The sequence below is a fragment of the Oncorhynchus mykiss genome, chromosome 10 (genome assembly GCF_013265735.2).
Source record: "Oncorhynchus mykiss isolate Arlee chromosome 10, USDA_OmykA_1.1, whole genome shotgun sequence".
Classification (NCBI taxonomy): domain Eukaryota; kingdom Metazoa; phylum Chordata; class Actinopteri; order Salmoniformes; family Salmonidae; genus Oncorhynchus; species Oncorhynchus mykiss.
Window position 1 is genome coordinate 84,222,406 of NC_048574.1, and position 27,500 is coordinate 84,249,905.

Below are 27,500 nucleotides of genomic sequence, written 5' to 3' on the forward strand. Positions count from 1 at the left end.
CTGAGACAGGGTTAATATCATTACTGAGACAGGGTTACTGAGACAGGGTTACTATCATTACTGAGACAGGGTTAACATCATTACTGAGACAGGGTTACTGAGACAGGGTTACTATCATTACTGAGACAGGGTTACTGAGACAGGGATACTGAGACAGGGTTACTGAGACAGGGTTACATCATTACTGAGACAGGGTTACTGAGACAGGGTTACTGAGACAGGGTTAATATCATTACTGAGACAGGGTTACTGAGACAGGGTTACTGAGACAGGGTTAATATCATTACTGAGACAGGGTTACTGAGACAGGGTTACTGAGACAGGGTTAATATCATTACTGAGACAGGGTTACTGAGACAGGGGTACTGAGACAGGGTTAACATCATTACTGAGACAGGGTTACTTAGACAGGGTTACTGAGACAGGGTTACTGAGACAGGGCTACTGAGACAGGGTTAATATCATTACTGAGACAGGGTTACTGAGACAGGGTTACTGAGACAGGGTTAACAACATTACTGAGACAGGGTTAATATCATTACTGAGACAGGGTTACTGAGACAGGGTTACTGAGACAGGGTTAATATCATTACTGAGACAGGGTTACTGAGACAGGGTTAATATCATTACTGAGACAGGGTTAATATCATTACTGAGACAGGGTTACTGAGACAGGGTTACTGAGACAGGGTTACTGAGACAGGGTTACTGAGACAGGGTTAATATCATTACTGAGACAGGGTTACTGAGACAGGGTTACTGAGACAGGGTTACTATCGTTACTGAGACAGGGTTACTATCGTTACTGAGAAAGGGTTACTATCGTTACTGAGAAAGGGTTACTGAGACAGGGTTACTATCGTTACTGAGACAGGGTTACTGAGACAGGGTTACTGAGACAGGGTTAATATCATTACTGAGACAGGGTTACTGAGACAGGGTTACTGAGACAGGGTTAATATCATTACTGAGACAGGGTTAATATCATTACTGAGACAGGGTTACTGAGACAGGGTTAATATCATTACTGAGACAGGGTTACTGAGACAGGGTTACTATCATTACTGAGACAGGGTTACTGAGACAGGGTTACTGAGACAGGGTTACTATCATTACTGAGACAGGGTTACTGAGACAGGGTTACTGAGACAGGGTTAATATCATTACTGAGACAGGGTTAATATCATTACTGAGACAGGGTTACTGAGACAGGGTTACTATCGTTACTGAGACAGGGTTACTGAGACAGGGTTACTGAGACAGGGTTAATATCATTACTGAGACAGGGTTACTGAGACAGGGTTACTGAGACAGGGTTAACATCATTACTGAGACAGGGTTAATATCATTACTGAGACAGGGTTACTGAGACAGGGTTAATATCATTACTGAGACAGGGTTACTGAGACAGGGTTACTATCATTACTGAGACAGGGTTAATATCATTACTGAGACAGGGTTACTGAGACAGGGTTAATATCATTACTAAGACAGGGTTACTGAGACAGGGTTAATATCATTACTGAGACAGGGTTACTGAGACAGGGTTACTATCATTACTGAGACAGGGTTACTGAGACAGGGTTACTGAGACAGGGTTACTATCATTACTGAGACAGGGTTACTGAGACAGGGTTACTGAGACAGGGTTAATATCATTACTGAGACAGGGTTAATATCATTACTGAGACAGGGTTACTGAGACAGGGTTACTATCGTTACTGAGACAGGGTTACTGAGACAGGGTTACTGAGACAGGGTTAATATCATTACTGAGACAGGGTTACTGAGACAGGGTTAATATCATTACTGAGACAGGGTTACTGAGACAGGGTTACTATCATTACTGAGACAGGGTTAATATCATTACTGAGACAGGGTTACTGAGACAGGGTTAATATCATTACTAAGACAGGGTTACTGAGACAGGGTTAATATCATTACTGAGACAGGGTTACTGAGACAGGGTTACTGAGACAGGGTTAATATCATTACTGAGACAGGATTACTGAGACAGGGTTAATATCGTTACTGAGACAGGGTTACTGAGACAGGGTTACTATCATTACTGAGACAGGATTACTGAGACAGGGTTAATATCATTACTGAGACAGGATTACTGAGACAGGGTTAATATCATTACTGAGACAGGGTTACTGAGACAGGGTTAACATCATTACTGAGACAGGGTTACTGAGACATTGTTACTAAGGAGACAGGGTTACTAAGGAGACAGGATTACTAAGGAGACAGGGTTACTAAGGAGACGGGGTTACTGAGGAGACAGGGTTACTAAGGAGACAGGGTTACTAAGGAGACAGGGTTACTAATGAGACAGGGTTAATAAGGAGACAGGGTTACTGAGGAGACAGGGTTACTAAGGAGACAGGGTTACTAATGAGACAGGGTTACTAAGGAGACAGGGTTAATAAGGAGACAGGGTTACTAAGGAGACAGGGTTAATAAGGAGACAGGGTTACTAAGGAGACAGGGTTACTGAGGAGACAGGGTTACTAATTAGACAGGGTTAATAAGGAGACAGGGTTACTAAGGAGACAGGGTTAATAAGGAGACAGGGTTACTGAGGAGACAGGGTTACTAAGGAGACAGGGTTACTGAGGAGACAGGGTTACTAAGGAGACAGGGTTACTAAGGAGACAGGGTTAATAAGGAGACAGGGTTACTAAGGAGACAGGGTTACTGAGGAGACAGGGTTACTAAGGAGACAGGGTTAACAGCTCCTGTCTAGTTTCATCCTTGGAACATTTAGGAAAGTTTGGATTGTTTTAAAATAGTTTTTTATGGTTGTACCCTGTTAATGTGTTATATTAATATTATGACAAGAGAAGAGAAGGACAGTTGTAAACTCTACTATAACCCTGATGTGAACCCGTTACACACACACACACACACACACACACACACACACACACACACTCATAAACTCTCTCACACACACACACACACACACACACACACACACACACACACACACACACACTCATAAACTCTCACACACACACACACACACACACACACACACTCATAAACTCACACACACACACACACACACACACACACACACACATAAACTCTCTCACACACACACACACACACACACACACACACACACACACACACACACACACACACACACACACACACTCATAAACTCACACACACACACACACACACACACACACACACACACACACACACACTCACACACACACACTCATAAACTCACACACACGTAAACAAGCCTTCCAGGTTGCTACCATCTAGCCTGTGTGATTTTATACAGTTGGACCTAAACTGTATAACACCACTCAGACCAGAACATGTTTCCTGTCAGGTCCAACTGTATAACACCACTCAGACCAGAACATTAGGTCCAACTGTATAACACCACCCAGACCAGAACATTAGGTCCAACTGTATAATACCACTCAGACCAGAACATGTTTCCTGTCAGGTCCAACTGTATAACACCACTCAGACCAGAACATTAGGTCCAACTGTATAACACCACCCAGACCAGAACATTAGGTCCAACTGTATAACACCACTCAGACCAGAACATGTTTCCTGTTAGGTCCAACTGTAAACACCACTCAGACCAGAACATTAGGTCCAACTGTATAATACCACTCAGACCAGAACATGTTTCCTGTTAGGTCCAACTGTATAACACCACTCAGACCAGAACATTAGGTCCAACTGTATAATACCACTCAGACCAGAACATTAGGTCCAACTGTATAACACCACTCAGACCAGAACATGTTTCCTGTTAGGTCCAACTGTATAACACCACTCAGACCAGAACATGTTTCCTGTCAGGTCCAACTGTATAACACCACTCAGACCAGAACATTAGGTCCAACTGTATAATACCACTCAGACCAGAACATTAGGTCCAACTGTATAACACCACTCAGACCAGAACATGTTTCCTGTCAGGTCCAACTGTATAACACCACTCAGACCAGAACATTAGGTCCAACTGTATAATACCACTCAGACCAGAACATTAGGTCCAACTGTATAACACCACTCAGACCAGAACATGTTTCCTGTTAGGTCCAACTGTATAACACCACTCAGACCAGAACATTAGGTCCAACTGTATAATACCACTCAGACCAGAACATTAGGTCCAACTGTATAATACCACTCAGACCAGAACATGTTTCCTGTTAGGTCCAACTGTATAATACCACTCAGACCAGAACATTAGGTCCAACTGTATAATACCACTCAGACCAGAACATGTTTCCTGTTAGGTCCAACTGTATAATACCACTCAGACCAGAACATGTTTCCTGTTAGGTCCAACTATATAATACCACTCAGACCAGAACATGTTTCCTGTCAGGTCCAACTGTATAACACCACTCAGACCAGAACATTAGGTCCAACTGTATAATACCACTCAGACCAGAACATTAGGTCCAACTGTATAATACCACTCAGACCAGAACATTAGGTCCAACTGTATAACACCACTCAGACCAGAACATGTTTCCTGTTAGGTCCAACTGTATAACACCACTCAGACCAGAACATTAGGTCCAACTGTATAACACCACTCAGACCAGAACATTAGGTCCAACTGTATAATACCACTCAGACCAGAACATGTTTCCTGTCAGGTCCAACTGTATAACACCACTCAGACCAGAACATTAGGTCCAACTGTATAATACCACTCAGACCAGAACATTAGGTCCAACTGTATAACACCACTCAGACCAGAACATGTTTCCTGTTAGGTCCAACTATATAATACCACTCAGACCAGAACATGTTTCCTGTCAGGTCCAACTGTATAACACCACTCAGACCAGAACATGTTTCCTGTTAGGTCCAACTGTATAACACCACTCAGACCAGAACATTAGGTCCAACTGTATAACACCACTCAGACCAGAACATGTTTCCTGTTAGGTCCAACTGTATAATACCACTCAGACCAGAACATTAGGTCCAACTGTATAACACCACTCAGACCAGAACATTAGGTCCAACTGTATAATACCACTCAGACCAGAACATGTTTCCTGTTAGGTCCAACTGTATAACACCACTCAGACCAGAACATGTTTCCTGTTAGGTCCAACTGTATAATACCACTCAGACCAGAACATTAGGTCCAACTGTATAACACCACTCAGACCAGAACATTAGGTCCAACTGTATAACACCACTCAGACCAGAACATTAGGTCCAACTGTATAATACCACCCAGACCAGAACAGGTTTCCTGTTAGGTCCAACTGTATAATACCACTCAGACCAGAACATTAGGTCCAACTGTATAACACCACTCAGACCAGAACATGTTTCCTGTTAGGTCCAACTGTAAACACCACTCAGACCAGAACATTAGGTCCAACTGTATAATACCACTCAGACCAGAACATGTTTCCTGTTAGGTCCAACTGTATAACACCACTCAGACCAGAACATTAGGTCCAACTGTATAATACCACTCAGACCAGAACATGTTTCCTGTTAGGTCCAACTGTATAATACCACTCAGACCAGAACATTAGGTCCAACTGTATAACACCACTCAGACCAGAACATTAGGTCCAACTGTATAATACCACTCAGACCAGAACATGTTTCCTGTTAGGTCCAACTGTATAATACCACTCAGACCAGAACATGTTTCCTGTTAGGTCCAACTGTATAATACCACTCAGACCAGAACATTAGGTCCAACTGTATAACACCACTCAGACCAGAACATTAGGTCCAACTGTATAACACCACTCAGACCAGAACATTAGGTCCAACTGTATAATACCACCCAGACCAGAACAGGTTTCCTGTTAGGTCCAACTGTATAATACCACTCAGACCAGAACATTAGGTCCAACTGTATAACACCACTCAGACCAGAACATGTTTCCTGTTAGGTCCAACTGTAAACACCACTCAGACCAGAACATTAGGTCCAACTGTATAATACCACTCAGACCAGAACATGTTTCCTGTTAGGTCCAACTGTATAACACCACTCAGACCAGAACATTAGGTCCAACTGTATAATACCACTCAGACCAGAACATGTTTCCTGTTAGGTCCAACTGTATAATACCACTCAGACCAGAACATTAGGTCCAACTGTATAACACCACTCAGACCAGAACATTAGGTCCAACTGTATAACACCACTCAGACCAGAACATTAGGTCCAACTGTATAATACCACTCAGACCAGAACATGTTTCCTGTTAGGTCCAACTGTATAACACCACTCAGACCAGAACATTAGGTCCAACTGTATAATACCACTCAGACCAGAACATGTTTCCTGTTAGGTCCAACTGTATAATACCACTCAGACCAGAACATTAGGTCCAACTGTATAACACCACTCAGACCAGAACATTAGGTCCAACTGTATAATACCACTCAGACCAGAACATGTTTCCTGTTAGGTCCAACTGTATAATACCACTCAGACCAGAACATTAGGTCCAACTGTATAACACCACTCAGACCAGAACATTAGGTCCAACTGTATAACACCACTCAGACCAGAACATGTTTCCTGTTAGGTCCAACTGTATAATACCACTCAGACCAGAACATTAGGTCCAACTGTATAACACCACTCAGAACAGAACATGTTTCCTGTTAGGTCCAACTGTATAATACCACTCAGACCAGAACATTAGGTCCAACTGTATAATACCACTCAGACCAGAACATTAGGTCCAACTGTATAACACCACTCAGACCAGAACATGTTTCCTGTCAGGTCCAACTGTATAACACCACTCAGACCAGAACATGTTTCCTGTCAGGTCCAACTGTATAATACCACCCAGACCAGAACATTAGGTCCAACTGTAGAACACCACTCAGACCAGAACATGTTTCCTGTCAGGTCCAACTGTATAATACCACTCAGACCAGAACATGTTTCCTGTCAGGTCCAACTGTATAACACCACTCAGACCAGAACATGTTTCCTGTTAGGTCCAACTGTATAATACCACTCAGACCAGAACATTAGGTCCAACTGTATAATACCACTCAGACCAGAACATGTGTCCTTTCAGGTCCAACTGTATAATACCACTCAGACCAGAACATGTTTCCTGTTAGGTCCAACTGTATAATACCACTCAGACCAGAACATTAGTTCCAACTGTATAATACCACTCAGACCAGAACATGTTTCCTGTTAGGTCCAACTGTATAATACCACTCAGACCAGAACATGTTTCCTGTCAGGTCCAACTGTATAACACCACTCAGACCAGAACATTAGGTCCAACTGTATAATACCACTCAGACCAGAACATTAGGTCCAACTGTATAACACCACTCAGACCAGAACATTAGGTCCAACTGTATAACACCACTCAGACCAGAACATTAGGTCCAACTGTATAATACCACCCAGACCAGAACAGGTTTCCTGTTAGGTCCAACTGTATAATACCACTCAGACCAGAACATTAGGTCCAACTGTATAACACCACTCAGACCAGAACATGTTTCCTGTTAGGTCCAACTGTAAACACCACTCAGACCAGAACATTAGGTCCAACTGTATAATACCACTCAGACCAGAACATGTTTCCTGTTAGGTCCAACTGTATAACACCACTCAGACCAGAACATTAGGTCCAACTGTATAATACCACTCAGACCAGAACATGTTTCCTGTTAGGTCCAACTGTATAATACCACTCAGACCAGAACATTAGGTCCAACTGTATAACACCACTCAGACCAGAACATTAGGTCCAACTGTATAATACCACTCAGACCAGAACATGTTTCCTGTTAGGTCCAACTGTATAACACCACTCAGACCAGAACATGTTTCCTGTTAGGTCCAACTGTATAATACCACTCAGACCAGAACATTAGGTCCAACTGTATAACACCACTCAGACCAGAACATTAGGTCCAACTGTATAACACCACTCAGACCAGAACATGTTTCCTGTTAGGTCCAACTGTAAACACCACTCAGACCAGAACATTCGGTCCAACTGTATAATACCACTCAGACCAGAACATGTTTCCTGTTAGGTCCAACTGTATAACACCACTCAGACCAGAACATTAGGTCCAACTGTATAATACCACTCAGACCAGAACATGTTTCCTGTTAGGTCCAACTGTATAATACCACTCAGACCAGAACATTAGGTCCAACTGTATAACACCACTCAGACCAGAACATTAGGTCCAACTGTATAATACCACTCAGACCAGAACATGTTTCCTGTTAGGTCCAACTGTATAACACCACTCAGACCAGAACATTAGGTCCAACTGTATAACACCACTCAGACCAGAACATTAGGTCCAACTGTATAATACCACTCAGACCAGAACATGTTTCCTGTCAGGTCCAACTGTATAACACCACTCAGACCAGAACATTAGGTCCAACTGTATAATACCACTCAGACCAGAACATTAGGTCCAACTGTATAACACCACTCAGACCAGAACATGTTTCCTGTTAGGTCCAACTATATAATACCACTCAGACCAGAACATGTTTCCTGTCAGGTCCAACTGTATAACACCACTCAGACCAGAACATGTTTCCTGTTAGGTCCAACTGTATAACACCACTCAGACCAGAACATTAGGTCCAACTGTATAACACCACTCAGACCAGAACATGTTTCCTGTTAGGTCCAACTGTATAATACCACTCAGACCAGAACATTAGGTCCAACTGTATAACACCACTCAGACCAGAACATGTTTCCTGTTAGGTCCAACTGTATAACACCACTCAGACCAGAACATGTTTCCTGTAGGTCCAACTGTATAATACCACTCAGACCAGAACATTAGGTCCAACTGTATAACACCACTCAGACCAGAACATTAGGTCCAACTGTATAACACCACTCAGACCAGAACATTAGGTCCAACTGTATAATACCACCCAGACCAGAACAGGTTTCCTGTTAGGTCCAACTGTATAATACCACTCAGACCAGAACATTAGGTCCAACTGTATAACACCACTCAGACCAGAACATGTTTCCTGTTAGGTCCAACTGTAAACACCACTCAGACCAGAACATTAGGTCCAACTGTATAATACCACTCAGACCAGAACATGTTTCCTGTTAGGTCCAACTGTATAACACCACTCAGACCAGAACATTAGGTCCAACTGTATAATACCACTCAGACCAGAACATGTTTCCTGTTAGGTCCAACTGTATAATACCACTCAGACCAGAACATTAGGTCCAACTGTATAACACCACTCAGACCAGAACATTAGGTCCAACTGTATAATACCACTCAGACCAGAACATGTTTCCTGTTAGGTCCAACTGTATAATACCACTCAGACCAGAACATGTTTCCTGTTAGGTCCAACTGTATAATACCACTCAGACCAGAACATTAGGTCCAACTGTATAACACCACTCAGACCAGAACATTAGGTCCAACTGTATAACACCACTCAGACCAGAACATTAGGTCCAACTGTATAATACCACTCAGACCAGAACATGTTTCCTGTTAGGTCCAACTGTATAACACCACTCAGACCAGAACATTAGGTCCAACTGTATAATACCACTCAGACCAGAACATGTTTCCTGTTAGGTCCAACTGTATAATACCACTCAGACCAGAACATTAGGTCCAACTGTATAACACCACTCAGACCAGAACATTAGGTCCAACTGTATAATACCACTCAGACCAGAACATGTTTCCTGTTAGGTCCAACTGTATAATACCACTCACACCAGAACATTAGGTCCAACTGTATAACACCACTCAGACCAGAACATTAGGTCCAACTGTATAACACCACTCAGACCAGAACATGTTTCCTGTTAGGTCCAACTGTATAATACCACTCAGACCAGAACATTAGGTCCAACTGTATAACAACACTCAGACCAGAACATGTTTCCTGTTAGGTCCAACTGTATAATACCACTCAGACCAGAACATTAGGTCCAACTGTATAATACCACCCAGACCAGAACAGGTTTCCTGTTAGGTCCAACTGTATAATACCACTCAGACCAGAACATTAGGTCCAACTGTATAACACCACTCAGACCAGAACATGTTTCCTGTCAGGTCCAACTGTATAACACCACCCAGACCAGAACATTAGGTCCAACTGTATAATACCACTCAGACCAGAACATTAGGTCCAACTGTATAACACCACTCAGACCAGAACATGTTTCCTGTCAGGTCCAACTGTATAACACCACTCAGACCAGAACATGTTTCCTGTTAGGTCCAACTGTATAATACCACTCAGACCAGAACATTAGGTCCAACTGTATAATACCACTCAGACCAGAACATGTTTCCTGTTAGGTCCAACTGTATAATACCACTCAGACCAGAACATTAGGTCCAACTGTATAATACCACTCAGACCAGAACATGTTTCCTGTCAGGTCCAACTGTATAACACCACCCAGACCAGAACATGTTTCCTGTTAGGTCCAACTGTATAATACCACCCAGACCAGAACATTAGGTCCAACTGTATAATACCACTCAGACCAGAACATGTTTCCTGTTAGGTCCAACTGTATAATACCACCCAGACCAGAACATTAGGTCAAACTGTATAATACCACTCAGACCAGAACATTAGGTCCAACTGTATAACACCACTCAGACCAGAACATGTTTCCTGTTAGGTCCAACTGTATAATACCACCCAGACCAGAACATTAGGTCCAACTGTATAATACCACCCAGACCAGAACATTAGGTCCAACTGTATAACACCACTCAGACCAGAACATTAGGTCCAACTGTATAACACCACTCAGACCAGAACATTAGGTCCAACTGTATAACACCACTCAGACCAGAACATGTTTCCTGTTAGGTCCAACTGTATAATACCACTCAGACCAGAACATTAGGTCCAACTGTATAACACCACTCAGACCAGAACATGTTTCCTGTTAGGTCCAACTGTATAATACCACTCAGACCAGAACATTAGGTCCAACTGTATAATACCACTCAGACCAGAACAGGTTTCCTGTTAGGTCCAACTGTATAATACCACTCAGACCAGAACATTAGGTCCAACTGTATAATACCACTCAGACCAGAACATGTTTCCTGTCAGGTCCAACTGTATAACACCACTCAGACCAGAACATTAGGTCCAACTGTATGACACCACTCAGACCAGAACATGTTTCCTGTTAGGTCCAACTGTATAATACCACTCAGACCAGAACATTAGGTCCAACTGTATAACACCACTCAGACCAGAACATGTTTCCTGTTAGGTCCAACTGTATAACACCACTCAGACCAGAACATTAGGTCCAACTGTATAACACCACCCAGACCAGAACATTAGGTCCAACTGTATAATACCACCCAGACCAGAACATTAGGTCCAACTGTATAATACCACTCAGACCAGAACATTAGGTCCAACTGTATAACACCACTCAGACCAGAACATTAGGTCCAACTGTATAACACCACCCAGACCAGAACATTAGGTCCAACTGTATAACACCACTCAGACCAGAACATTAGGTCCAACTGTATAACACCACTCAGACCAGAACATTAGGTCCAACTGTATAATACCACTCAGACCAGAACATGTTTCCTGTTAGGTCCAACTGTATAATACCACTCACACCAGAACATTAGGTCCAACTGTATAACACCACTCAGACCAGAACATTAGGTCCAACTGTATAACACCACTCAGACCAGAACATGTTTCCTGTTAGGTCCAACTGTATAATACCACTCAGACCAGAACATTAGGTCCAACTGTATAACAACACTCAGACCAGAACATGTTTCCTGTTAGGTCCAACTGTATAATACCACTCAGACCAGAACATTAGGTCCAACTGTATAATACCACCCAGACCAGAACAGGTTTCCTGTTAGGTCCAACTGTATAATACCACTCAGACCAGAACATTAGGTCCAACTGTATAACACCACTCAGACCAGAACATGTTTCCTGTCAGGTCCAACTGTATAACACCACCCAGACCAGAACATTAGGTCCAACTGTATAATACCACTCAGACCAGAACATTAGGTCCAACTGTATAACACCACTCAGACCAGAACATGTTTCCTGTCAGGTCCAACTGTATAACACCACTCAGACCAGAACATGTTTCCTGTTAGGTCCAACTGTATAATACCACTCAGACCAGAACATTAGGTCCAACTGTATAATACCACTCAGACCAGAACATGTTTCCTGTTAGGTCCAACTGTATAATACCACTCAGACCAGAACATTAGGTCCAACTGTATAATACCACTCAGACCAGAACATGTTTCCTGTCAGGTCCAACTGTATAACACCACCCAGACCAGAACATGTTTCCTGTTAGGTCCAACTGTATAATACCACCCAGACCAGAACATTAGGTCCAACTGTATAATACCACTCAGACCAGAACATGTTTCCTGTCAGGTCCAACTGTATAACACCACTCAGACCAGAACATTAGGTCCAACTGTATGACACCACTCAGACCAGAACATGTTTCCTGTTAGGTCCAACTGTATAATACCACTCAGACCAGAACATTAGGTCCAACTGTATAACACCACTCAGACCAGAACATGTTTCCTGTTAGGTCCAACTGTATAACACCACTCAGACCAGAACATTAGGTCCAACTGTATAACACCACCCAGACCAGAACATTAGGTCCAACTGTATAATACCACCCAGACCAGAACATTAGGTCCAACTGTATAATACCACTCAGACCAGAACATTAGGTCCAACTGTATAACACCACTCAGACCAGAACATTAGGTCCAACTGTATAACACCACCCAGACCAGAACATTAGGTCCAACTGTATAACACCACTCAGACCAGAACATTAGGTCCAACTGTATAACACCACTCAGACCAGAACATTAGGTCCAACTGTATAATACCACTCAGACCAGAACATGTTTCCTGTTAGGTCCAACTGTATAATACCACTCAGACCAGAACATTAGGTCCAACTGTATAATACCACTCAGACCAGAACATTAGGTCCAACTGTATAATACCACTCAGACCAGAACATGTTTCCTGTTAGGTCCAACTGTATAATACCACTCAGACCAGAACATTAGGTCCAACTGTATAATACCACTCAGACCAGAACATTAGGTCCAACTGTATAATACCACTCAGACCAGAACATGTTTCCTGTTAGGTCCAACTGTATAACACCACTCAGACCAGAACATTAGGTCCAACTGTATAACACCACTCAGACCAGAACATTAGGTCCAACTGTATAATACCACTCAGACCAGAACATTAGGTCCAACTGTATAATACCACTCAGACCAGAACATTAGGTCCAACTGTATAATACCACTCAGACCAGAACATTAGGTCCAACTGTATAATACCACTCAGACCAGAACATTAGGTTCAACTGTATAACACCACTCAGACCAGAACATTAGGTCCAACTGTATAACACCACTCAGACCAGAACATTAGGTCCAACTGTATAACACCACTCAGACCAGAACATGTTTCCTGTCAGGTCCAACTGTATAACACCACTCAGACCAGAACATGTTTCCTGTCAGGTCCAACTGTATAATACCACCCAGACCAGAACATTAGGTCCAACTGTATAACACCACTCAGACCAGAACATGTTTCCTGTCAGGTCCAACTGTATAATACCACTCAGACCAGAACATGTTTCCTGTCAGGTCCAACTGTATAACACCACTCAGACCAGAACATGTTTCCTGTTAGGTCCAACTGTATAATACCACTCAGACCAGAACATTAGGTCCAACTGTATAATACCACTCAGACCAGAACATGTGTCCTTTCAGGTCCAACTGTATAATACCACTCAGACCAGAACATGTTTCCTGTTAGGTCCAACTGTATAATACCACTCAGACCAGAACATTAGTTCCAACTGTATAATACCACTCAGACCAGAACATGTTTCCTGTTAGGTCCAACTGTATAATACCACTCAGACCAGAACATGTTTCCTGTCAGGTCCAACTGTATAACACCACTCAGACCAGAACATTAGGTCCAACTGTATAATACCACTCAGACCAGAACATTAGGTCCAACTGTATAATACCACTCAGACCAGAACATGTTTCCTGTTAGGTCCAACTGTATAATACCACTCAGACCAGAACAGGTTTAATAAAAAGTGAGGGAAGAAGACACATGGAAGGAGAGAGAGAGAGAATAAAGTGAGGGAAGAAGACACATGGAAGGAGGGAGAGAGAGAATAAAGTGAGGGAAGAAGACACATGGAAGGAGGGATAGAGAATAAAGTGAGGGAAGAAGACACATGGAAGGGAGAGAGATAGAGAGAGAGGGAGAGGTGGGAGAGAAAGGGGTAGGTAATAGAGATAGAGAATAAAGTGATGGAAGAAGACACATAGAAGGGAGAGATAGAGAGAGAGAATAAAGTGAGGGAAGAAGACACATGGAAGGGAGAGGGATAGAGAATAAAGTGAGGGAAGAAGACACATGGAAGGGAGAGAGAGAATAAAGTGATGGAAGAAGACACATGGAAGGGAGAGAGAGAATAAAGTGAGGGAAGAAGACACATGGAAGGAGAGAGAGAGAGAGATAATAAAGTGATGGAAGAAGACACATGGAAGGGAGAGAGAGAGAGAGAGAGAGGGAGAGATGGGAGAGAAAGGGGTAGGTAATAGAGATAGAGAATAAAGTGAGGGAAGAAGACACATGGAAGGGAGAGATAGAGAGAGAAGGGGAAGAAGACACATGGAAGGAGAGTTAAAGAGAGAGAATAAAGTGAGGGAAGAAGACACATGGAAGGGAGAGGGATAGAGAATAAAGTGAGGGAAGAAGACACATGGAAGGGAGAGATAGAGAGAGAAGGGGAAGAAGACACATGGAAGGGAGAGAGAGAGAATAAAGTGAGGGAAGAAGACACATGGAAGGAGAGAGATAGAGAATAAAGTGAGGGAAGAAGACACATAGAAGGGAGAGAGAGAGAATAAAGTGAGGGAAGAAGACACATGGAAGGAGAGAGAGAGAGAATAAAGTGAGGGAAGAAGACACATGGAAGGAGAGAGATAGAGAATAAAGTGAGGGAAGAAGACACATGGAAGGGAGAGAGAGAGAGAATAAAGTGAGGGAAGAAGACACATGGAAGGGAGAGGGATAGAGAATAAAGTGAGGGAAGAAGACACATGGAAGGAGAGAGAGAGAGAGAGAATAAAGTGAGGGAAGAAGACACATGAAAGGGAGAGAGAGAGAGAATAAAGTGAGGGAAGAAGACACATGAAAGGGAGAGAGAGAGAGAATAAAGTGAGGGAAGAAGACACATGAAAGGGAGAGAGAGAGAGAATAAAGTGAGGGAAGAAGACACATGGAAGGGAGAGAGAGAGAGAATAAAGTGAGGGAAGAAGACACATGGAAGGGAGAGAGAGAGAGAGAAGGGGAAGAAGAGAAGGGACGTGGGGCCAAACCTCTGGAACCACAGATGAATGTCTGGGATCAGACTGGAGGGAAGAGGGGGAGGGGGCTGGACACATGTGGAAACCACATTATGAGTATGCAAACCATCTATACTCAAGCATACTCTAACACAAACCCACACATATCCATGCGCTGGTGTGTGTGTGTGTGTGTGTGTGTGTGTGTGTGTGTGTGTGTGTGTGTGTGTGTGTGTGTGTGTGTGTGTGTGTGTGTGTGTGTGTGTGTGTGTGTGTGTGTGTGTGTGTGTGTGTGTGTGTGTGTGTGTGTGTGTGTGAGTATATCGTTAAGTCCTCAGCTACCCGTGGTCTTTTGCAAACTGTATTTTTCCACCAGATCTCTCTGGCTGGTTTTACAGTAAACATCACAGGCATGAGCAAGACAGAGATGGTATAGATTATAGCTGAGAACTCACTCTCTCCTCCACTAAATCTCCTCTCTCCTTTCTCTCTTCGCTTTCATTTTGCTATCTCTCTCTGAGCTCTCTCTCTCTCCTCTCTTCTCGTTCCCCTCCCTCTCTCCTCGTTCCCCTCCATCTCTCCTCGTTCCCCTCCCTCTCTCCTCGTTTCCCTCCATCTCTCCTCGTTTCCTTCCATCTCTCCTCGTTCCCCTCCATCTCTCCTCTCTCCTCGTTCCCCTCCATCTCTCCCCTCCCTCTCTCTTCTCTCCTCGTTCTCCTCCTTCTCTCGCCTCATTCCCCTCCCTCTCTCCTCGTTCCCCTCCATATCTCCTCTCTCCTCGTTCCCCTCCCTCTCTCCTCGTTCTCCCTCCCTCCCTATCTCCTCTCTCCTCGTTCCCCTCCCTCTCTCCTCGTTCTCCCTCCCTCCCTATCTCCTCTCTCCTCTTTCCCTTCCCTCTCTCCTCAATCCCCTCTCTCTCTCTCTCTCTCTCCTCGTTCCCCTCCATCTCTCCTCTCTCCGTTGGTTCTCATAGTGGTTAAAGTCATTCAGGTTATATAGGATGAGTCACTGATCTGATCCTACTGCATGTCTAAACACACCACAAACAAACTCACCTGCACAAACACACACACACACACACACACAAACACACACACACACACACACACAAACACACACACACACACACACACACACACACACACACACACACACACACCACACACCTTTATTAGTGTCTGTGTGTGTGTGTGTGTTTGTTGATGTCTGTTAATGTGTGTTTGTTGATGAGAACACAGTCTTACCCATGTCTCTCTGTATTTTCTGTGTGTGTGTGTGTGTGTGTGTGTGTGTGTGTGTGTGTGTGTGTGTGTGTGTGTGTGTTGATGTCTGTTAATGTGTGTTTGTGTGTGTGTGTTGATGTCTGTTAATGTGTGTGTTAATGAGAACACAGTCTTACCCATGTCTCTCTGTGTGTGTGTGTGTGTTGATGTCTGTTAATGTGTGTGTGTTGATGAGAACACAGTCTTACCCATGTCTCTCTGTATTTTCTTACAGTCTGCCGTGGTCTCTGATGGAGGTGAGTACAAAACTATCACTTTATACAGTCTATTTACTCTATATCTATGTCCATATTATACTCTCTATTTGCTCTATATCTATGTCCATGTTATACAGTCTATTTACTCTATATCTATGGCCTTATTATAGTCTATTTGCTCTATATGTCCATATTATACACTCTATTTACTCTATATCTATGTCCTTATTATAGTCTATTTACTCTATATCTTTGTCTTTATTATAGTCTATTTACTCTATATCTATGTCCATATTATACACTCTATTTACTCTCTCTCTATGTCCATATTATACTGTCTATTTACTCTATATCTATGTCCATATTATACAGTCTATTTACTCTATATCTATGTCCATATTATACACTCTATTTACTCTATATCTATGTCCATATTATACAGTCTATTTACTCTATATCTATGTCCATATTATACAGTCTATTTGCTCTATATGTCCATATTATACACTCTATTTACTCTATATCTATGTCCTTATTATAGTCTATTTACTCTATATCTATGTACATATTATACAGTCTATTTGCTCTATATGTCCATATTATACACTCTATTTACTCTATATCTATGTCCTTATTATAGTGTATTTACTCTATATATATATATATGTCCTTATTATACTGTCTATTTACTCTATATCTATGTCCTTATTATACTGTCTATTTACTCTCTATCTATGTCCATATTATACTGTCTATTTACTCTATATCTATGTCCATATTATACTGTCTATTTACTCTATATCTATGTCCTTATTATACTGTCTATTTACTCTCTATCTATGTCCTTATTATACTGTCTATTTACTCTATATCTATGTCCTTATTATACTGTCTATTTACTCTCTATCTATGTCCTTATTATACTGTCTATTTACTCTCTATCTATGTCCTTATTATACTGTCTATTTACTCTATATCTATGTCCATATTATACTGTCTATTTACTCTATATCTATGTCCTTATTATACTGTCTATTTACTCTATATCTATGTCCATATTATACTGTCTATTTACTCTCTATCTATGTCCTTATTATACTGTCTATTTACTCTCTATCTATGTCCTTATTATACTGTCTATTTACTCTATATCTATGTCCATATTATACTGTCTATTTACTCTATATCTATGTCCTTATTATACTGTATATTTACTCTATATCTATGTCCATATTATACTGTCTATTTACTCTATATCTATGTCCATATTATACACTCTATTTACTCTATATCTATGTCCTTATTATACAATCTATTTACTCTCTATCTATGTCCTTATTATACAGTCTTTTTACTCTATATCTATGTCCTTATTATACTGTCTATTTACTCTATATCTATGTCCTTATTATACTGTCTATTTACTCTATATCTATGTCCATATTATACTGTCTATTTACTCTATATCTATGTCCATATTATACTGTCTATTTACTCTATATCTATGTCCATATTATACTGTCTATTTACTCTATATCTATGTCCATATTATACTGTCTATTTACTCTATATCTATGTCCATATTATACACTCTATTTACTCTATATCTATGTCCTTATTATAGTCTATTTACTCTATATCTATGTCCTTATTATACTGTCTATTTACTCTATATCTATGTCCATATTATACAGTCTATTTACTCTATATCTATGTCCATATTATACAGTCTATTTACTCTATATCTATGTCCTAGGTCTTCCATTTGAAGTTGTTGCCACATCTTTTAAAGCATGGTGTTTTAATTATGTTGTGGGTGTTCAAGACGAGACTGTCTATAAAGCCATTTTTACATCAGCCGATATCTCAAAGTGTTGTACAGAAACCCAGCCTAAAACCCCAAATAGCAAGCAATACAGGTGTAGAAGCACGGTGGCTAGGAAAAACTCCCTAGAAAGGCCAGAACCTAGGAAGAAACCTAGAGAGGAACCAGGCTATGAGGGGTGGCCAGTCCTCTTCTGGCTGTGCCGGGTGGAGATTATAACAGAACATGGCCAAGATGTTCAAATGTTCATAAATGACCAGCAGGCTCAAGTAATAATCACAGTGGTTGTGGAGGGTGCAACAGGTCAGCACCTCAGGAGTAAATGTCAGTGTCTTTTCTCATGCCGAGCATTCAGAGGTCGAGACAGCAGGTGTGGTAGAGAGAGAGAGAGAGAGAGAGTCATTTTCATTACAATGGAGCAATAGCCTCTCGATTTAGGCCACCTCTCTCTCTCTGTGTGTGTGTGTGTGTGTGTGTGTGTGTGTGTGTGTGTGTGTGTGTGTGTGTGTGTGTGTGTGTGTGTGTGTGTGTGTGTTTATGCTTGCTGTGCGGGTACATGTGTCGTTGGAAAGGGAGTGTAGAATTCCTCAACCTACTGTAAAAGTGCTGCTGTGAAATGTCTTGCTAGGCCGGTTATTTGAAACAGTCCGCCCTACTGCCCTCTTCTCCGCTATCCATTTCAGACGTCCCAATTAGCATGTGATAGCGTTAGCATAGCTTAGCATAGCTAAAGGCTTGCAAATACATTAGCATGTGCTAACGTTAGCATAGCTTTTTACAAAGGGGATGCTATGCATTAGCATGTGCTAACGTTAGCATAGCTTTTTTACAAAGGGGATGCTATGCATTAGCATGTGCTAACGTTAGCATAGCTTTTTACAAAGGGGATGCTATGCATTAGCATGTGCTAACGCCAGTAGCACAGTGTTCACATAGGCCTGCGTTAGCATTATGTGCTAACGTTATATCGTAGCGCTTGTCGAGTCGGCGTTAGATCCCCCTTTGGTTGAACGTGTAACAGTGGCACCGTTGGGAGAGGCTAGATGGCCACGCTGAAGAGGACAACAGTGTGTGTGTTGATGTGAGAGAATGTTCGTCGGCAGGTTGTAAAACTCTTTCTCATTAGCTTTGCCTATTAGCCTGAGGGGAAACTGCTCTGTGGCTTTATTCAAATGACAACAGCCCGGACCCCAACCACAACAGGAAGTCAACAGACCTATACCTATATACACCATGGTTAGATGTGTGTGTCCAGTAGTCGACTTCCTCCTCCTAGCTCCTCATTAAAACAGTATGTTCCTTTGACCCTGTCGTGTCTGTGTTTGTGTGTGTGTGTGTGGTGTGTATGTCCAGTAGTCGACTTCCTCCTCCTAGCTCCTCATTAAAACGGTATGTTCCTGTGACCCTGTTGTGTGTGTGTGTGTGTGTGTGTGTGTGTGTGTGTGTGTGTGTGTGTGTGTGTGTGTGTGTGTGTGTGTGTTCTACCCGACGTCTATGGTTCCATTCTCCTCCGTAGCGTTAAATTATTCACAAAGTCCTGTGAGTGTTACGTCTGTATCCTTTTACCCCATGAGAGGCCTGCAGGAGTGTGTGTGTGTGAGAGACACTGCTCTCCCCTCTCTTTCACTGAGCTGGATCATTGTCGTCAACAACTCTGTCTCTCCTTCCCATCATTCTCTCTCTTTCATTCTGTCGTTGTGTCTCGTGTTGTGATGCGGTACAGTGGTCAGGTCTCTCTGGGGCGCTCTCTCTCTCTGTGTCTCTCTGTCTCTCTCTCTCTCTCTCTCTCTCTCAATTCAATTCAAGGGGCTTTATTGGCATGGGAAACGTGTTAACATTGCCAAAGCAAGTGAGGTAGATATTATACAAAAGTGAAATAAACAATACAAATTAACAGTAAACATTACACATACAGAAGTTTCAAAACAATAAAGACATTACAAATGTCATATTATACCGAGATATATATATATATATATATATATATATATATATATATACAGTGTTGTAACAATGTACAAATGGTTAAAGTACACAAGGGACTCTCTCTGGGCAGTTCTCTCTCTCTTCTCTCTGTCTCTCTCTCTCTCTCTCTCTCTCTGTCTCTCTCTGTCTCTCTCTCTCTCTCTCTCTCTCTCTCTCTCTCTCTCTCTCTCTCTCTCTCTCTCGCTCGTGTGATGGTGAGTGGGTTGAGTGTGAGACGTCAGGTGGAAGGAGCAGTAGAGCAGTCTCAGTCTCACAACCTGTTTTATTACCAACAAGCTTCAGTTTGGTCCTTCCCGCTTCCTGTATGTAAAATAGCATTTGAGGATCAACTTGGTGTCAGATTACGGAGGGAACTTTTTGTTTACTACCAGGGACTCTGGTCTTTCCTCCTTGGGTGACTGTCTAGATGAGAACGACTTAACACCTGACTGAATTCAGTCTGAGTCATTGTCAGGCAACTACTGAGGAAGCTGTTGACAACGTCCTTGATGGGGGGACTCACTCTGGTTCTTTCCTGTCTAGATGAGAACAACTAACACTTGACTGAATTCAGTCTGAGTCATTGTCAGGCAACTACTGAGGAAGCTGTTGACAACGTCCTTGATGGGGGGACTCACTATGGTTCTTTCTCATTGGATGACTTACGGATTGAATTAGGCCCGTCGCTCCCCCAGGGAGGCCATCGACGACGACGACTCCTCTCCGATCTGTTCTGGGTTTGCCTTCTCGGTCGTTGGATGACTGAGAACGGATTAAATCGGTGTCGGATTAACGTATCGGAGGGACCGGACGGCATCATTCCCAGGGACCGGATCTGGGACCGAGAGGCCAGGAGTTTGAGACACAGTGGTGTAACAATAGTGTATGGATGGAGTAAGAGTCGAGAATGGATGGAGGGAACTGGCTCCCCCTGAGGATGAGGTACCTGCCTCGTTGGCATCACACCGGCTCCTACCAGCTATACCCAGGTAACACAGTAGTGGTACCAGCTATATCACTATATCCAGACAGTAGTGGTACCAGCTATATCTAGACAGTAGTGGTACCATCTATATCCAGACAGTAGTGGTACCAGCTATATCCAGACAGTAGTGGTACCAGCTATATCCAGACAGTAGTGGTACCAGCTATATCCAGACAGTAGTGGTACCAGCTATATCACTATATCCAGACAGTAGTGGTACCAGCTATATCACTATATCCAGACAGTAGTGGTACCAGCTATATCACTATATCCAGACAGTAGTGGTACCAGCTATATCACTATATCCAGACAGTAGTGGTACCAGCTATATCACTATATCCAGACAGTAGTGGTACCAGCTATATCACTATATCCAGACAGTAGTGGTACCAGCTATATCACTATATCCAGACAGTAGTGGTACCAGCTATATCCAGACAGTAGTGGTACCATCTATATCCAGACAGTAGTGGTACCAGCTATATCCAGACAGTAGTGGTACCATCTATATCCAGACAGTAGTGGTACCAGCTATATCACTATATCCAGACAGTAGTGGTACCATCTATATCCAGACAGTAGTGGTACCAGCTATATCACTATATCCAGACAGTAGTGGTACCAGCTATATCCAGACAGTAGTGGTACCATCTATATCCAGACAGTAGTGGTACCAGCTATATCCAGACAGTAGTGGTACCAGCTATATCACTATATCCAGACAGTAGTGGTACCATCTATATCCAGACAGTAGTGGTACCAGCTATATCACTATATCCAGACAGTAGTGGTACCAGCTATATCACTATATCCAGACAGTAGTGGTACCAGCTATATCACTATATCCAGACAGTAGTGGTACCAGCTATATCACTATATCCAGACAGTTGTGGTACCAGCTATATCACTATATCCAGACAGTAGTGGTACCAGCTATATCCATCCTCGTTGGCATCACACCGGCTCCTACCAGCTATACCCAGGTAACACAGTAGTGGTACCAGCTATATCACTATATCCAGACAGTAGTGGTACCAGCTATATCTAGACAGTAGTGGTACCATCTATATCCAGACAGTAGTGGTACCAGCTATATCCAGACAGTAGTGGTACCATCTATATCCAGACAGTAGTGGTACCAGCTATATCCAGACAGTAGTGGTACCAGCTATATCACTATATCCAGACAGTAGTGGTACCAGCTATATCACTATATCCAGACAGTAGTGGTACCAGCTATATCACTATATCCAGACAGTAGTGGTACCAGCTATATCACTATACCCAGACAGTAGTGGTACCAGCTATATCACTATATCCAGACAGTAGTGGTACCAGCTATATCCAGACAGTAGTGGTACCAGCTATATCCAGACAGTAGTGGTACCAGCTATATCCAGACAGTAGTGGTACCAGCTATATCACTATATCCAGACAGTAGTGGTACCAGCTATATCACTATATCCAGACAGTAGTGGTACCAGCTATATCACTATATCCAGACAGTAGTGGTACCAGCTATATCACTATATCCAGACAGTAGTGGTACCAGCTATATCACTATATCCAGACAGTAGTGGTACCAGCTATATCACTATATCCAGACAGTAGTGGTACCAGCTATATCCAGACAGTAGTGGTACCATCTATATCCAGACAGTAGTGGTACCAGCTATATCCAGACAGTAGTGGTACCATCTATATCCAGACAGTAGTGGTACCAGCTATATCACTATATCCAGACAGTAGTGGTACCATCTATATCCAGACAGTAGTGGTACCAGCTATATCACTATATCCAGACAGTAGTGGTACCAGCTATATCCAGACAGTAGTGGTACCATCTATATCCAGACAGTAGTGGTACCAGCTATATCCAGACAGTAGTGGTACCAGCTATATCACTATATCCAGACAGTAGTGGTACCATCTATATCCAGACAGTAGTGGTACCAGCTATATCACTATATCCAGACAGTAGTGGTACCAGCTATATCACTATATCCAGACAGTAGTGGTACCAGCTATATCACTATATCCAGACAGTAGTGGTACCAGCTATATCACTATATCCAGACAGTAGTGGTACCAGCTATATCCAGACAGTAGTGGTACCATCTATATCCAGACAGTAGTGGTACCAGCTATATCCAGACAGTAGTGGTACCAGCTATATCACTATATCCAGACAGTAGTGGTACCATCTATATCCAGACAGTAGTGGTACCAGCTATATCACTATATCCAGACAGTAGTGGTACCAGCTATATCACTATATCCAGACAGTAGTGGTACCAGCTATATCACTATATCCAGACAGTAGTGGTAACAGCTATATCACTATATCCAGACAGTAGTGGTAACAGCTATATCACTATATCCAGACAGTTGTGGTACCAGCTATATCACTATATCCAGACAGTAGTGGTACCAGCTATATCACTATATCCAGACAGTTGTGGTACCAGCTATATCACTATATCCAGACAGTAGTGGTACCAGCTATATCCAGACAGTAGTGGTACCATCTATATCCAGACAGTAGTGGTACCAGCTATATCCAGACAGTAGTGGTACCAGCTATATCACTATATCCAGACAGTAGTGGTACCAGCTATATCACTATATCCATACATTAGTGGTACCAGCTATATCACTATATCCAGACAGTAGTGGTACCAGCTATATCACTATATCCAGACAGTAGTGGTACCAGCTATATCACTATATCCAGACAGTAGTGGTACCAGCTATATCACTATATCCAGACAGTAGTGGTACCAGCTATATCACTATATCCAGACAGTAGTGGTACCAGCTATATCCAGACAGTAGTGGTACCAGCTATATCCAGACAGTAGTGGTACCAGCTATATCACTATATCCAGACAGTAGTGGTACCAGCTATATCCAGACAGTAGTGGTACCAGCTATATCCAGACAGTAGTGCTACCAGCTATATCACTATATCCAGACAGTAGTGGTACCAGCTATATCCAGACAGTAGTGGTACCAGCTATATCACTATATCCAGACAGTAGTGGTACCATCTATATCACTATATCCAGACAGTAGTGGTACCAGCTATATCACTATATCCAGACAGTAGTGGTACCAGCTATATCACTATACCCAGACAGTAGTGGTACCAGCTATATCACTATATCCAGACAGTAGTGATACCAGCTATATCACTATACCCAGACAGTAGTGGTTGTTGTCCAGTTATCTGGGTTGTCATTGTGAATATATTTGGCCTGTCTTAGTTAATTCACTTCAGTTTTCCTCCAGAAGTGTCTCAATATGCGAGTTTGTTAACTGTGTAGGTTTCTGTGGATTCAACATTAAATCTACACTCTTGTGTATCTGGATAGTCTGGGAGGAGTGTTACTCTAGCTTGGAGGAAGACGTCACTGTGAACAGGAAACAGATCTCAGTTCCTCTGGTGGTCGAGGTACTGGCTTTGGAGATAGACAGACCATCGTTTACATACCAGTATGAAGACCACTGTTGGTTGGAGTTTAAACCTACAGGAGGGTTTCTCTCCAGGAACAGGGTTGGAGTGAAAACTTACAGGAGGGTCTCTCTCCAGGAACAAGGTTGGAGTTAAAACCTACAGGAGGGTCTCTCTCCAGGAACAAGGTTGGAGTTACAACCTACAGGAGGGTAGCTCTCCAGGAACAGGGTTGGAGTTCAAACCTACAGGAGGGTAGCTCTCCAGGAACAGGGTTGGAGTTAAAACCTACAGGAGGGTAGCTCTCCAGGAACAGGGTTGGAGTTAAAACCTACAGGAGGGTAGCTCTCCAGGAACAGGGTTGGAGTTAAAACCTACAGGAGGGTTGTACAGGGACACACCTGTATGTTAATGCACACACCTCTGTTCTCCAGAGCTGAACAGTGTTGACCTGCAGGGCTGTGGTAGTAACAACAGTCTGAACAGTAATGTGTTAACATCTCTCTCTCTCTCTCTCTCTCTCTCTCTCTCTCTCTCTCTCTCTCTCTCTCTCTCTCTCTCTCTGTCTCTGTCTCTGTCTCTCTCTGTCTCTGTCTCTCTCTGTCTCCCTCCCTCCCTCCCTCCCTCCCTCCCTCCAGAGCTGAACAGTGTTGACCTACAGGGATGTGGTAGTGACAACAGTCTGAACAGTAATGCCAGTCTTCCCAGTGTCCAGTGCCATCGACGTCACACAGAGAGACGGGTGGCCAGCTGGGCGGCCTGCTTTGAGAGACTGCTGCAGGACCCGGTCGGAGTCAGATACTTCTCAGTACGTACCACACACACACAGTCTCTGTGGTTCTGACCCATTAGGAGTCTCTCTGTGTTTCTGACCCATTAGGAGTCTCTGTGGTTCTGACCCATTAGGAGTCTCTCTGTGTTTCTGACCCATTAGGAGTCTCTCTGTGTTTCTGACCCATTAGGGGTCTCTCTGTGTTTCTGACCCATTAGGAGTCTCTCTGTGTTTCTGACCCATTAGGGGTCTCTCTGTGTTTCTGACCCATTAGGAGTCTCTGTGTTTCTGACCCATTGGGAGTCTCTATGTTTCTGACCCATTAGGAGTCTCTCTGTGTTTCTGACCCATTAGGGGTCTCTCTGTGTGGTTCTGACCCATTAGGAGTCTCTCTGTGGTTCTGACCCATTAGGAGTCTCTCTGTGTTTCTGACCCATTAGGAGTCTCTCTGTGTTTCTGACCCATTAGGAGTCTCTCTGTGTTTCTGACCCATTAGGAGTCTCTGTGTTTCTGACCCATTAGGAGTCTCTGTGGTTCTGACCCATTAGGAGTCTCTCTGTGTGGTTCTGACCCATTAGGAGTCTCTCTGTGGTTCTGACCCATTAGGAGTCTATCTGTGGTTCTGACCCATTAGGTGTCTCTGTGTTTCTGACCCATTAGGAGTCTCTGTGTTTCTGACCCATTAGGAGTCTCTGTGGTTCTGACCCATTAGAAGTCTCTCTGTGTTTCTGACCCATTAGGAGTCTCTGTGTTTCTGACCCATTAGGTCTCTCTGTGGTTCTGACCCATTAGGAGTATCTGTGGTTCTGACCCATTAGGAGTCTGTGTTTCTGACCCATTAGGAGTTCCTGAAGAAGGAGTTTAGCGAGGAGAATATTGTGTTCTGGCAGGCCTGTGAGTTCTTCAGCCATGTCCCCGACAACGACAAGAAACAGGTCAGAGGAAAACATTCTGTCCTACTTATTATTCTGTCCTACTTATTATTCTGAAGAAACAGGTCAGAGGAAAACATTCTGTCCTACTTATTATTCTGTCCTACTTATTATTCTGTCCTACTTATTATTCTGAAGACACAGGTCAGAGGAAAACATTCTGTCCTACTTATTATTCTGTCCTACTTATTATTCTGTCCTACTTATTATTCTGTCCTACTTATTATTCTGAAGAAACAGGTCAGAGTTCACATTCTGTCCTACTTATTATTCTGTCCTACTTATTATTCTGTCCTACTTATTATTCTGTCCTACTTATTATTCTGAAGACACAGGTCAGAGGAAAACATTCTGTCCTACTTATTATTCTGTCCTACTTATTATTCTGTCCTACTTATTATTCTGTCCTACTTATTATTCTGAAGAAACAGGTCAGAGTTCACATTCTGTCCTACTTATTATTCTGTCCTACTTATTATTCTGTCCTACTTATTATTCTGTCCTACTTATTATTCTGAAGAAACAGGTCAGAGGAAAACATTCTGTCCTACTTATTATTCTGTCCTACTTATTATTCTGAAGAAACAGGTCAGAGGAAAACATTCTGTCCTACTTATTA

At 42.7% G+C, this 27,500-nt stretch overlaps 1 protein-coding gene across 4 annotated transcripts in view; it reads left to right on the top strand.

Moving 5' to 3' along the window:
* The window catches only part of LOC110515513 (regulator of G-protein signaling 12-like), a 152,151-nt gene that overhangs the window by 91,969 nt on the left and 32,682 nt on the right, over positions 1-27,500 (top strand). For all 4 annotated transcript variants that reach the window (XR_005034301.1, XM_036934299.1, XM_036934298.1 and 1 more), the window contains exons 9-11: positions 16,966-16,987; positions 25,816-25,985; positions 26,792-26,884. Coding sequence is in view for 3 of the 4 variants with exons in the window: in XM_036934299.1 (XP_036790194.1) it covers positions 16,966-16,987; positions 25,816-25,985; positions 26,792-26,884 (285 nt within the window). In the remaining variant the exon portion in view is untranslated. The remainder of the gene's footprint in view (positions 1-16,965; positions 16,988-25,815; positions 25,986-26,791; positions 26,885-27,500) is intronic.